At 44.0% G+C, this 13,863-nt stretch overlaps 2 protein-coding genes across 11 annotated transcripts in view; both read right to left on the bottom strand.

Moving 5' to 3' along the window:
* Positions 1-13,863, bottom strand: part of CEMIP (cell migration inducing hyaluronidase 1) — a 121,839-nt gene that overhangs the window by 58,327 nt on the left and 49,649 nt on the right. For 9 of the 10 annotated variants that reach the window (XR_013929445.1, XR_013929446.1, XR_013929447.1 and 6 more), the window contains exons 2-6: positions 6,028-6,135; positions 2,980-3,132; positions 2,155-2,293; positions 1,126-1,362; positions 571-750 (exon numbers count right to left, since the gene is read on the bottom strand). Coding sequence is in view for 3 of the 10 variants with exons in the window: in XM_080395343.1 (XP_080251469.1) it covers positions 571-750; positions 1,126-1,362; positions 2,155-2,293; positions 2,980-3,132; positions 6,028-6,103 (785 nt within the window). In the remaining 7 variants the exon portion in view is untranslated. The remainder of the gene's footprint in view (positions 1-570; positions 751-1,125; positions 1,363-2,154; positions 2,294-2,979; positions 3,133-6,027; positions 6,136-13,863) is intronic. The other variant, XM_080395344.1, reaches the window with a different exon arrangement.
* LOC308067100 (cell surface hyaluronidase CEMIP2-like) overlaps positions 13,397-13,863 on the bottom strand; it is a 57,156-nt gene continuing 56,689 nt past the window's right edge. Inside the window, exon 24 of the mRNA XM_080395360.1 lies at positions 13,397-13,748. Coding sequence (XP_080251486.1) covers positions 13,528-13,748 — 221 coding nt within the window. The 3' untranslated portion in view covers positions 13,397-13,527. The remainder of the gene's footprint in view (positions 13,749-13,863) is intronic.

Consider the following 13,863-nt stretch of genomic DNA (forward strand, 5'->3'; position numbering starts at 1 on the left):
ATATTCTCAACAGTATGTGTGCCAACACAGACACTGTATTGGCCACAGAAGTATTTACAGTCCACAGGATAAATTCATGCTTGCTAAACTTCTGTGCTGCACAAGTCCCTGAATATGTATTGGACAAGCTGAGGAATATGCTGGATGTATGTCTATATGTATTTAGCCAGGGCTACACAGCTATTATTCTACCCTCCATAATGTTCAGCCCACTGAATCCAATGTGTGCAGATATGCTATTTAAATCTTTGGGTGATGGCTTGAAAATAAATTGGAATAAGTAACTTATGGGAACAATATCTTGGAAAAACATCTTTTTTAATGTGAATCATATGCTCTTCCTCAATCTGCTAATAAAAATACCTAATATAGACACTGAGTGCATCTTGAACTATCTAATTAACTGCTAAAACTTCACATTGAGAAGTTTCCCTCTTTTTTGGTTGTTTTTTTTTTTTTTTTTCCTCCGTGTAAAATAACTTTGTGCCTTTGAGAGAGTGGAATTATTTGGACATCTCAGGAGCATAATAAAGCCTCTGTGCTGGAAGAACTGGCAGGACTGGTACATACCTAAACCCAAGGTGGAGGAAATGCTTGCTGCCCAGTTTGGTCATTGCTTTCCTGGCCGAGTCATCCAAGTTTCTAGATCCTTCATCGTTCACTGCAACTGACAGGATCATGCCATTCACAACTCTGCCCAAGTACTGGGAAAGACGTATGCTTTCCTCTTTTGCTCTGTAAGTATCAAACCTAAAGTGATAAAAACACGCAAAACCATTCACTTCAGTGGGCATCACAGCTTTATGTACTGAAAAGCAAGTGTTATAAAGAAATAACTCTTTTGTATTGTTTACAGTGATATTTTATCCCATTGCAAAAGCGCTTGTCTAGTGGTTTTTCTTTTTAAGGGGTTTTTCTTAATTCGAATCTAGTTAACAGAACAGCAAGATAGTAACACTACCCACTCTTTGGTTTTGGAGGTTACTGATTGAGAAAGAATTGTATATATATTCAATAACACTCATTTGAACAAGATGCTAAAATGCAGGTTTCTGAGCTTGCTGAGATGCTGTCCCCCACCTGTTCCCAAAGATCCTCACATTTAGAAGTTGAGTAGTCACTCACCGATCTGAATGGACAACTGCCCCCGTCTTTGGGTCAATGACATGGACAATGACACCCCGATGGCCCCAGCTCCTTTCAAAGTAGTATCCACCTTCTTCCAGGCCACCGGGATGAAGAGTCTTGTTTAAGAAAGTCCAGGAGAGCTTTTTCTTTCCGTGGATCTCAAGAGTGCCACCCTTACTTACTCCAAGATACTTCTGCCCAAAGTAGGGATTTGGCTGGCTGCCGTCATCCGCTCTGCAGCAGGGAGGGAGGAAAGGAACCAGTTTGGGGTTTGTATCTGGCAGCCAAGGAGCCTCTCCCCTTGTTCAGCTGTGGCCCAGGGAGGGAAGTGTCATGACTTGCAATGCATTTCTTTCAACTGCTCTAAGGATCAGCAACTGCCCACATTCTACAGAAAATAAATTATTTGGAATTACACTAGCAGCTATTGAAGACCAGCAGATATCTGGAACGCAAATTATACATGTTATATTCATTATATCCAGGCCAGAGGAGGCCTGAAGCTCGGGCTAAATGACATGTTTGTGGTTTTGAATTCTGGAGGAAGGTGAGATCCTAACCAGGAGCTAGGAGCTCCAGCGGTTGTTAAATATGAGCTTGGCACCCTTGAAATTCTAAGAGATCCTGTAGCAATCTGCAGGACATAAATACATTACCCTTTGGCTCACCACTCTCATGCAGAAAGGATGTTTAGGGAGGAGAATTTTTCAGAATAAAAGAACTCCTCAGGTTTTAACCCTCTCCTGGAAAGTCAGCTTGAGTGGTGGCAAGGTGCATACTTGATTTTCTGGCATGTCCAAATACCCCAGTGCTCATCTCCCAGTAGGATTTGAAAACCAGGACCAAAACTGCATCTTTTTTTACAGTCCATTTAAATCGGTTAAAAAGCTACTGAACATTCCACAGAGCACTGATGATAAGGATATCTGAGAAAATGTAATTTTAAGGATGTGTGAAATTTTGTTCCCTGTTATGGAAGAGAGATCCTAGAAAGCTCTAAGATAATATTTTACCATGCATACATACCGCCCATATAAGATGATAACCACATTGCTTTGGTAAGGGCACATCTCACTGCCAATATGCAACTCTCCATCATTTTCAATGAGTATATGTCTAGTACGCAAAATGATAGGCTTCACATCATCTTTAATGACGAGTTTTCCTAAGTAGAAAAGGTTATGACATTTGCTTTAACACACAGCAGCTCACAGGAGATTGTGGTACCATTGCACTAAACCCCAGTGCTGGGCTCTCATCAAAATTTGTGAAAAATTCTGCCCATCCTCCCCAAAACAGTTCTCAAGACAAATCCTAAAGAGATTAGATGGGTTTTATTCTGTCCAATTCATGAAGAATGCAATCAAGATTTGCACGGAAAAGGACACATTCAAAACTGAGACAGAAATTCAGAGTTAAGATGAATAAAACTATTCATATGAACAGGCACCAGCAACACTGTGTCTCTGTCCTTAGAGACAAAGAGGCACATATGTGTCTGCCCTGTCCTGAGACCCTGAGAACACTGCTATCATGGTATGATGTTATAGGGGCAATGATTTAGTAAAAAAATGTTTTTGAAGCAAATCACAGAAATAGAACTAAAGAGTATAATGAGCTACTTTTGTAAATTTTCTAGAAAGGACAGCAAATAAGTTGAACATAATGGCTAAACTGCCGATAGCATCTCAGTTACCACCCACCCCGCCGTACTGAATCGAAGCTGTGTTTGTCCAGCAGCCACCCAGTTCTCAGGAAGAAGCAGGAGGCTCCCCCAGCATGAGGCAGGGTGATGTAACCAGCCCCAGTGGAAAGCACTCTTTGCCCAGCCTCGCCACCAGCACGTTTTACCTCCGTCTGTGATGTGGATAGAGTGGACAGTCGCAGAAGAAGAGAGAAGGAGCTTCCTGCCATTACGGATTTCAACGTGGTTTTCTTCATTGTGACCTGGGTTCCAGTTTTCCAACTCAGGATCGTTATCAGGGCATGTGACAGCTGCTTCTGCTGGGCAGAGGTGGATAGTGAAGACAATTACCTTTTGTTGGATGCAAGGCAGAAAGCTCCATATCTGGGCATCTTTACAGTATCATTCTCAGTACCCCCTTTTGCTGACTCCCTGGAACACAGCGATATCTCAGTGCAGCAGAGTACATGTGGGTCATGACCAAAAGAAAACAAACAGCAGCTTAAGCTGTATGTTTTTCTGTTTTCTGGAAGCATGGAAAAACCCGCTACCTGATGCATAGGAGTCTTGCAAGGGATGCAGTTTCCAGAAAACTACCGAGGAGAGGTCATAGCTGAGCCATTCCTGCCTTCATACCATCCAGACACAAAGCCTTTCACAAGCCCAGGGAAGATGTTGATGAAAGGATAAAACAACCACTACTTTTACAGTGCCCCCAAAACACCTGCGAGGTTTGAAAAGCTTTGTTTAATGTAAAGATGTTAAAATATGTTTGCATACTGTGTTTTCACTGCAGGTGGAAAGTAAACGTGCTCAATCTAATGTGAAAACACCAAACACCAAGGAATTACCAGTCCACCCAGTAACAGAGAGCAACAGGAATCTCAGGAGAGACCCTGGGTTTGTGAGCTTTTCCAGGCAGAAGCAATAAGGATTCATTCACTTTGGGTTCACACATCACCAGTCTACACACACAAATTTGATTATGGACTGCCATGACGTGTTAGTCTAAACGGCTTTTATACAAAATCCAAGTCTCATGTTGTAAGTATTTACTTAAGATAAAATATTTCCCCCCATACAATCTCACTTGATATGTGAGCCTCACATCTTACTCTAATCAACAAAACTGCGAGTGCGAGAGTCCCATATGTGATGTATATTTTCTAAGAGCAGAAGATTTTCTAATCCTAGGAAGCTGAGGTCAGTGGAAGTTGGAGCAATGAGCCCTTTGCCATCAGAAATGGTTGGGAGCTCTCACCAGCTCTCCAGTTTTTAGCCTTTAAAACAACAACAAAAAAAAAACCAACATAGGAAAACCATAGGATCCACAAATCAATGATAACAGACATGGGATAAACACCTGAATTTCAGCAGAGTTGTGCTTCTGGCCACTAGTAAGTAAAGTTGGGTGGGTTTTACCCCACAGATACTAATGCCTCCCGTTAATGGAAAGGACAATGATGTGAATCCATTCAAGGACACATGTCCCAGTACAGGTGTAGCTGACAGCGAGCGGGTTGCGCTGCCACTGGGAAGCCTGGGGGTCGCCTGCAATTAATTCCACAGCAAGAGAAACAAAACCTGTCCATCTGCATCCAGCCTCCTCTCAGATTCCTCCACAAGTTTCGTGTCTTAAGAAAACCATAGCATTGGACCAGCCACTGCCTTAATGTCTCCGGAGACCCATTAAATACCAGCTTTTCGAGGTGAGAAGGGACATTCCCTGTGGGCAACATATGCCTCAGCTATTTGCAAACCTTTTCCGTATACATGAAGTGATCAAATCAAAGAGGTCTAGTAGGTAGCAAGTCAAATACTGATAAACACCCACGACCTGATTTTGATATCACTTGTGCCAAGTGTATCAGTGATGTCAGAGGCCCTTCTTCTGATCTACAGCAATTGAGGAAAACGGGGAGTTTCTGGGTTCCTACCAGAAGACACACAGAATTAATAAGGCTTGGAAAAGATAAATATATCAGGCAGGAAACAAGGGTCGCATTGTAAATAGATGGTTCAAATATAATTGTAATACACACTGACAGCAAATCTTAAAAAATGAGCTGTTATTCCCAGAGGAATAAGGATAATAGAAAAATTTGTTCATGATGAGAAACTAAATAAAACCAAAAGAATCGATTCAAATGCAGAGGTATAATTTATCAACTAGATTAAGTGGACAGGATAAAAGCTTGTTCATTTTACCAATTACTTGGCTATACTAGGGTCCAAAAGAGCATCCTGAGTCTTGAGAGATGACTTGTGCCCCCAGAATTCATTATTTAGAAACAGAGAGGTAGAGAGTGAAGCCTAAGGGGAAATCAAGAGGAATTCACACTAGTATTTGGGATGACATCAGCAAAAGCCGATACAATGCAGAGCAAAGAACCCAAATTCCCAGTTTCATAAACCAATTCATACCAGAGAGCAGAAGCCAGGCACATCACCCACACCCACTGTGCCAAGGACACTGGGGGGCTGAGCACCTTCTGCCAGCTGGTCCAGGTACCTTGCCAGCTTATTACTCTCACTGTCATTTTGAAAATAAGAGTGCAACTTCTACCCAGCACAAAGAATGAACTGGACATTCTGCTGCTTCACCAAAAGGGCCTGGGGGAGGCAGTGAAATGTGTTGCTTCGTGCAGCTGCAGCTTTTGGGGCAAGACATATGGTCTCTTTGTTTTAAACTAATACAACTGGCCAAATTAGCTGTCTTTAGAATATGTATATCAATCTTCCCTTTTCCCCTTTCCTTAACTGCTTAGGGAAAGGGCAACTTGGAAGAGACAAAGCCCAAGGGGGCAGGGATGTTCCACCCCAGAGCTTTTTGCTATCCACATCTGGGCTTGGGCAATGCAGCAAAATGCTCGACTTCACAGCCCACAGCCGCAGCTACTAGGACCTGAGGTTTCTTTTGTTATTTCTTCGTGGCAGTGTGTCGGGTTTGGGTTTGTTTTAAGAATGTGTGGCAGAGTCTGACAGATTCCTGAGGGTACTTTCACCTGCTCAGAAATTTCAGTCTTTGTCACTCCAGCTGCTTTTGATCAGGAGTATGGGCACATCAGAAAACTGCTTTACTTCTCAGTTTTCTCACTCTGTCCTTGACTCATATGAAGAAGAGTAAAAAACTGCTCAATTTAAACCAGCAACGTCGTTATTTAAAAACAATGTTACAAACCATGCCCTCCTTTCCCATGGCAGGTAAAACTTACCTGTGCTTACAGAAGAGATTACGAACAGAAGAAAAATGAAATATTTAGCCAGATATTTAGAGGTAAGTAGAGCCATTCTTCAGGATTTTTAATTCTTTGGGTGGATACCTGTGAAGAAAGCGTATTAAACAAATGTTACTTCTTTTTCCCAGCTCATTGCAAAAACCATTCATTACACAAAAAAGGTCATAGCCAGCTTGTGCCAGACCGCTTCCACTCCCATGCAGCTCTGTGGATGAGAACACCTTCGTGCCACTTCGGGACCAGCATGAGCAGAGCAAGAATCCACGGGCAGTTCCTCACCCTTTGTTTGGTTTAGGATAAACCCACTTGGGAATCCAAATAGACACTCAGAAAGAAACCACCAGATGTAACCAAAACCACCTTAGGAACGCTGCATAAACACATCCCGTGTCAAGACTCTCTAGGGCCGCCTATTCACATGTGCAAGAAACTAATGAAACACAACAGAGAAGGTGTTTGCAGAGTGACAAGTTTTCACGAAGTAACCTTGCAATGGCACCTCTCTCCCCCTGTACTACCCACACATTTTTAGCAATGGTGTTTTGTGCATCCCCAAGATAAACCGTACTCACACTTCCAGGCTGAAGCATGCAGTTTCTTAGATTTCAGATCCAAGAAAACATTGTTTATTTAGTGTGCCAGCTCCTATTGCAAAGCCAAAAGCTGCTTTTGAAACCAGCCTACCTAATGTTGGTTTTGTTTCTTCAGCAGCCAACCCCCAGCAAAAACAAACAAGCAGTGTCATGAAAGTCAAAGTTAGAATTAACGTATTTCTCTCCAGTCTCCAGTGATTGATTTTGCAGCTTTGCCCCGTCCTCATGACAATTTATTGACACATGTATTCACACAGAGGCAAGGACACCCACTTCTTGTGTATTTGTAAGGCACTGTTTAAAATTCACGTGTAGTCCTTGGAGCCATTAGGTTTTACCATGTAAGCCAGTATCTGAGCAATATTGAAGAAATTTATTTGTAGGTGTCATATCACATCACAATGATGAAACGGGATAAGAGTATGCACCGCACAGCTTAGACAGACGCAAAAAAAAGCAATTGGAAAAAACTCCAGGGTAGCCCAATTTCTTTAGGGTAAAAAGCACATGTTATTTTTCATGTCACTTGTTAATACAAACCAAACAAAAAACAGGAGAAAAAGATACGCAAGAAGCCAGGATTTATCCTGGAGCAAATTTCACAATGTATATATGCAAGACACATGCCTGTGCTTTTCATAAAGGTGATATAGCTCGAAGTACAATGATATATTTGAACTACATGTAATCCAATGATTGTATTAAAAATCGCATTAGAAGCAGATTTGTCAAGAAATATTCCAGCAGGAAAACGTTTGCTTGTTTTGGTATAGTGTATTTGACAGCCATGAGTTTTGGAAGCAGCATAGACTTAGAGTTTGGTACAGTCTATCAGGTGCTGAAATGCTGTTACAGAGCAGTAGAAGAGAGGAATGCACTTAATAATGCTATAACTTTGAATGATATACATTATCAGAGAGCAATACTGTCGCCGTGGAATTAGTGCCAGAACCAGGCTGCACGTGTCTGACATTTTAATAGCATCAACCACCACTGCTTGATAAGCCAGGGCTCTTTAAAAGGAACATTATTAGAGGTACGCCCAAAGTACAGCAGTCACCATTAAAATGTCAAGATTTATTAGTGATGATTACACAGCCTAATCTGCAAACCCAATCGCTAGATTCTGCTTTAACAATAGAGGAAAAACTAAACAAGCGGTAATACCGCAGGATGGTCATTGCAGATAAACAGTGTTTCTTGTAGCGTGGACACAGCTGTATGTTAGTGTCACATAAAACCAGATTCCAATAAGTTATTGGTCATAAAATACATTCAGATGATATCAGAGCTCACAGAAATAAAAGGGAGGAGCTGATTTTTTGGCAGGGCTGGCATGCATTTGCTCTCCTGTTGCTTCATAGGTAGCAAAGAAATTTCTTTGTTCTGGTTGATTAAAAACTCAGAGGATGGTCTCTGCTCATGATCTTGTTTCTGACAGTAACCTGTAGCAAACTGGTAGGAAATACATTTAAGAAATGTCACAGACTTTGCTCTCTTTAGTGCCAAGAACTGCACAGTACTTACCATCAGGCTGTGCAAAATGGCTTCTGGTGTTACATCCCCGGTTGCTCACTGGGGACTGCTTCCCTGATTACATCCATCTTCATCAGCAGAGATCACAACAAGCGATCAGACACTGGAAAGCCATGCCATGTGTGGAGGCGTCAGCTGCCTGCCAGGCTTCAATGTTTTTGTAGTGTCTGATCTGCCACAGTCCAAAGAATATCCTGCTTATTTTGTGGCGCTTTTTTTTTTTTTTTTTTTTTTTTTTGAGGTAAGGGGTTTGATTCGGCTCGTGGCAAGCCCGAGCTCCTTGCAGCGTTAGTACTAACTGGCACTTGGGTTGGAAAGGCTGAAAGCCGAGAGGGCCAAGAGGATCCGACTCCTCTGATTCAGCCCTGACTAACACACTCCTGGAAAAACGCTGCTCGGAGGATAATCTCAGGAATTTTCCTTTAAAGCTTTCAGTTAAGCATCTTTCCCAAACATCTGACACAAACGCTGACATGTTTGATTTTACTGTTAAATGTAAGAAGAGGAAGAGGTAGCAACTTTTTTCATCAACATCTGCTGGAGAGGACTCCGCTACCTCCTGCCAGCCAGCTTGGGTCAGCTCAGCGCTCGGAGCTGCGTGGGGGTACAGCAACACACTGCATCTCCCTTGAACAGGCGCCACGTGGCTGCCTTCAGCTCTGACGTAACCGGCAATGTCAACAAATCTCCCTGCCGATCCAGGCACTCCGAGAGCATGATGGCCATACAAGTGTCCTCCTAAGTCTATCATCTCCAGCGTTTCTCAAATACCATCTGTGACTCCTCTCTTGGGTGAGAAAAGCTTTTTCATCTAGCCATTACAAGCTGCCTGGCAATGGCAAGTGGGACTTCTATCTCTGCATCTGGCAAGGCAGGCTTTCTGAAATGATTCCCAGCTGCTGGATCTTTCCAAAAAGTGAACAATAGCAGCAGACAATGCTAAAAGTAGATGCAGGAAACCACTAGTCCTCAGCTGGCTGCTACTGCAGGTGTCAGCAGCAACACAGTGCTAGAAAGCGCACTGCACGGTCAGGGATCCCTGTCCACTGCCCTCCCTGCGGTTCTTATGCTGGAGGTAATGCAAAGCAGACAATCCTGAGAGCTAAACAGCAAAGAAGTGCTCTGAGTGCTCTGGGGAAACTAGATGGTCACACGCATCATGCTGGGGTCACATGGACACCCTAAATCCCAGGGGCAGAGCAGAGCTTCCTGGGTGGCACAGCCGTTCAGAAACACACGCCAGGCTCCAGCCTCAGCTTGCCACCTTGCGTGACTCTGGGCAACCCCCCAAGCCTGGCATCAAAATTTTAAAAACCTAACTCCCAATATTGTCTAGTTTAAAATGCTTTTTAAGACTTGCTTGACAGACCTCAGAGGATGCACCTTCAGCATCTGCTGAAGATGAGGCTCCTTTCTGGTATGTCGAGCAGGGCATAATGGGAGCATTAACCATCCTTCACAAACATGGCAAGGATGGGAGAAAAGCAGCAGCCACCTAGTCCCCCCGAAAAAGATGTCAAACAGGAGCAAGAAACCTGATGGCTGCTACTGCTGCTACTGCCCAGCAAGGGAGGCCATAGACCTGTGCAGAAGCAAAGCGGAGATCCAGAGCTGTCCCGAGAGAAGAATAGGAAAAGCTCACATGGAAAAGTGTCAGCCTGATGGGAGCAAATTCTCAGCAGACAATAATCTGCGCTGGTCCTTGAGATGACCTTTGAGTGAAATCTGTGTTCCCCAGGGAGCATCTTTGCCAGGCGAGATGCTCCAGGAGAGCCCCCCGGGTCAGTGCCATGGCCGTGGACACCCTGGGTGGCCAAACGCAGACCCTCCCACTGCCACAGCTGATGCTGAGGTTTTAGCAGTTTGATGGCTAGCTCTGAACCCTTGTGCATGTTTCCTCATTCATATGCAAGAAAGCCAACATCAATTTGGAAGCTGATTCCGGAGAGAGAGAGGAGCTGTTTAATTAGCACCTCTGCTACCTTCTTGCTGATGTGGCATGGTGGCGACTCTCCTCACACCCCACTCAGGGAATTTTGCATTTTAGCCCCAGCTAGGAAGATGGATTTGAGGACCACATTTGCCTTTATGACCCGAGGACACTCCAGCTCTTGCCACAGTGGCACTCCCGTACACACCCAGCCACAAGCACCGCTGAAGCCTTCAGACAGCCTCACAAATAAACAAACACGTTTCTAGAGAACGCTAATGAAAATTTCCCAGTCCCAGCTCATGACAGCAGCGTAGCAGGCTCTGCTCTACATCTTGATCTTGTGCTTGTCACCCACCCTCTAGATGCTCTTTTTTACTAGCAGGTAGAGGAGGATCAAACTCAGGAACAGACTTTACTTCCCATGAAATCAATATTGGAGCCAAAAGCAGCACTCTGATTTTTTTCCCAATTTTTTTTCCCAGAAACCTTGGTTTCTGACAAATTTATCTAATAACTTTCCCTACAAGGAAGAAGGATCTGCTCACGTATTTTGTATATAAACATCACTGCAAATTCCTTCATTCCTGATGTTCATAAAAACAGATTCTGAATGAGGAGCAGGAGTCAGAGGAAATTTTTACAATGAATACATTAAAGGAAACTAAGGTGTTTGTAAATGTGTTGTGATATTGGCAAACTATTTTGAAACAGAAATAAAAGGGGGAAAAAGTTATTTTAAAGCTATGTTGTTTCTTCAAAATGAACCTTTTTTTTTTTTTTTTTTTTTTTTTTAGAGTCTTAAAGACCTTGAAGAGGAAAGGAAGCATGTTTTGGCTCAGCTAAACAAAATCATTTGCAATTCAATCACTCCACCCATCTGAGGCTGACTGACTCCCAGTATCACAGGCTTTCGAAGTATTCAGCATTTCACTGAATTAAACCTTCATCCACCGAATGAAGATTTCAAAGCACCAAAGCGGTGGGAAGCTGAGCCCCCTTTGCTGAGCTCCAGGGTGCACTGGCTTTGCTGTGCCTGCTGGCAGTAACCCAGTGTATAGCCCAGCTAATGCTTTTGGGGAGCGCCAGTCCCACCACTCCGGGGGTAACAGCCCCCAGGACGGCCGTGTATCCTGAATGCATCACACGTACTGAACGTGCCTGGATTAGCTGCAGGTCCATGTGGACACGCACACAGTCCATGCAGGCTCTAGCATGGGGGTGGAGGTCCTCCTGCTCAGGAAATCCGCGGGAGGAATATGACAGCTTCCCGCAAGCACAACACCCACGCGACACTTACCCCCACAGCTTCAGTCACACAGGCTTCTGGTGCATGCCAAGTTAGTGGTGGCCTTTGAAAACATCATCTCGAATGTTCCAAGGGTCCGTGGAGGAACTGTACCCTCTACAGACCGTCCCTAATTTTGAATCCTTTTTTCCCTCCCAAGGTAAGGAAAATGCGTGCAGTGGCTGAAAAGGATCACAGCATCCTGAATCCTCTTCAAACTGCTGCTTTCAGCTACCCAAAGAACTGCATCAGGATGTAAATATTTTTCTTTTTGCTTTTGTGGTACTTCACTGTTTGCATCTGGCTTGCCACGGCTCCACGCCTTCCTCTCCAGGACATTTGCCATTTGCTCTCCTTCTGGGGCGGGAGGGGGAATAGAGATTTTTCAGAGGTTTAGGCACATTCCTCTCCTTCCTTCACCAGGCTCTTCCTTTGCCAATTGTTTAGTCTCAGCCCGGGGTTAGAGCTCTGCAAAGTTTTATTGGGATCCAGGGTCTGGACCTGTCAGAGATTATCAAATAAATCTCCAAAAAGCTAAAAGCTTGCTCTGTAAGTGCTTGTTCCAATGTTGGTCTTATGCTCATAAGCCAAAAACATCTTGCTTCTCTTCCCCTGCACAGCCTCAGAAATCATAACAATTAGGTATTAATAGGAGTTCAAAAGGACTTCAGGTTGCTCCTTAGAGGGTCAGTCCCAGCTGCTTGGCCTCTTGTACCACTTCTCCACCGAAGACGTCAGTCTCCATCGCTTTTTTACTAAGAGGCATCAGTGATTTCTTCACTTTTCTAGCAAACCAGCAGCTCTCCCCTGGCTAAAGCCAACTCGCACCTATCCTACCTGGTGTGGGGATGGAGTCACGGTCTCCTTCTTTGCCTGTAAACCTCTCAGGTGTCCTCTCACCCCACATCCCAGGACCACCAGGCGGTATGTGCCTGATGGTGGCAAGCGTCCCAGCCGAGGAGTTCAGTCCCCACTCAGAGGCACAATATCAGCTGGCCGGTGTGCGGATGCCAGAGCGACTAACTCACTGGGGAGCAAAAGTCTGGCCAACAAAACACTAACCTTTTCCTGGAGCAACTTGTTTGGACATTTCTGAGAATTCCAAAGAAACAACAGGACATTAGTAACAAAACATTCACCTACCTCTTTGAGTAGCCCGTGTGGCAAAGACATGGACAGTCTGAAATTGCCTGCCCCCTCTGTCATGCCGTCACCAAGTAACATTGTGTTCAAACCAAAAAGAGCCTCTCATCATTTCAGGGTAACCTTGTACTTAAACTGCAGTCAGTGAGGTCATCGGTTGTTTCTCAGTTTGCATACAAAGCTCTATTTTTGTCTTTACTTCAAAAAAACAGCAGCATAAACAAAAAATCAAAGAGAATTAGCCACTAATACTGGCAGTATTTCAGTCCTCAATGGGAGCAGAAAGTCAATACAAGCATTGTCTGAAAGAAACGCAAGAATTTACCCTGTGCAACACATACTTTATCCTGGGGTTTATTCCTGTAGGTCTTTAATTAAATGTTCACATCAGTTGGACAAACATTGTTTCACCAGTCATTAGCTACAGACAGACACACATTTATAACTCTTTGTCGTTATAACACTGCATATATTCAGTTTGATTAGAAGATAGTGTCGCAAGATCATGGCATGCTTACCAGGCAGGTGTTACTGAGCTCACCTGAGACGCTACAGCAGATGGACACTTAGGTTTTTGAAAAGCAGGCATTAACAAAGGGAAAACAGGACTGAAGGAAGAATCCCCTACCTCTGCTGAAGTTCGTCTGTTTCACTGGATGTTGCTAAAGTTTCCACGCCAAATTTCATTTCCAGTTCCTGTGATACCAGAGAGCAGGCTCTTGCCTTCAAAACTTACCTTTTGATATCAAATCACAGATACGTAAAAACACTTCTCTCCGGGAAGGGCAGCCCACAGGCTTCTCCTATTCTGCCCTGTGAAGCACCATTTGGAAAATAAAGCTCTACCACAGTGGGTGAGATGAGAATATATTTATTAGTTATAAAATACACAAGTGAACACCATCGGTTTGGTACAATCCCATGAAACAAGAGCAGGTTTTGGTGACGGCGAGGGGCTTTGCCTGGCTGGTGCTGCCCCAGTGATGCTAACCCCCGGGGGCTGCAGCCCCCGCAGGGATGTGCTCCGAGTGGTTCTGAGAAAAAGCGAATTTTAGCAAGTCGTTGGCATTAGCTGGGCATTGATACTCTTTCAGCTTCAAGGGAACATAATGTTGTAAAGAAGCAGCTTTCTGATAACCAGCATGATTAAGGACTTTAATCCAGGAGGGTTTGGCTTGTCCTTTATAGCCAAGCATGGCAAAACTCCCTGAAAAACAGACACAAAGAGAGTGACCCTCTGGGTAGCAGCGTGGCACAGACCCCCTCCACACATCATGGAAACTTCTTAGCCCTTCTTTTTCTCCTTGGATTAAAATAATAGA

The sequence above is a fragment of the Falco punctatus genome (genome assembly GCF_963210335.1).
Source record: "Falco punctatus genome assembly, chromosome: 7".
Taxonomy (NCBI): domain Eukaryota; kingdom Metazoa; phylum Chordata; class Aves; order Falconiformes; family Falconidae; genus Falco; species Falco punctatus.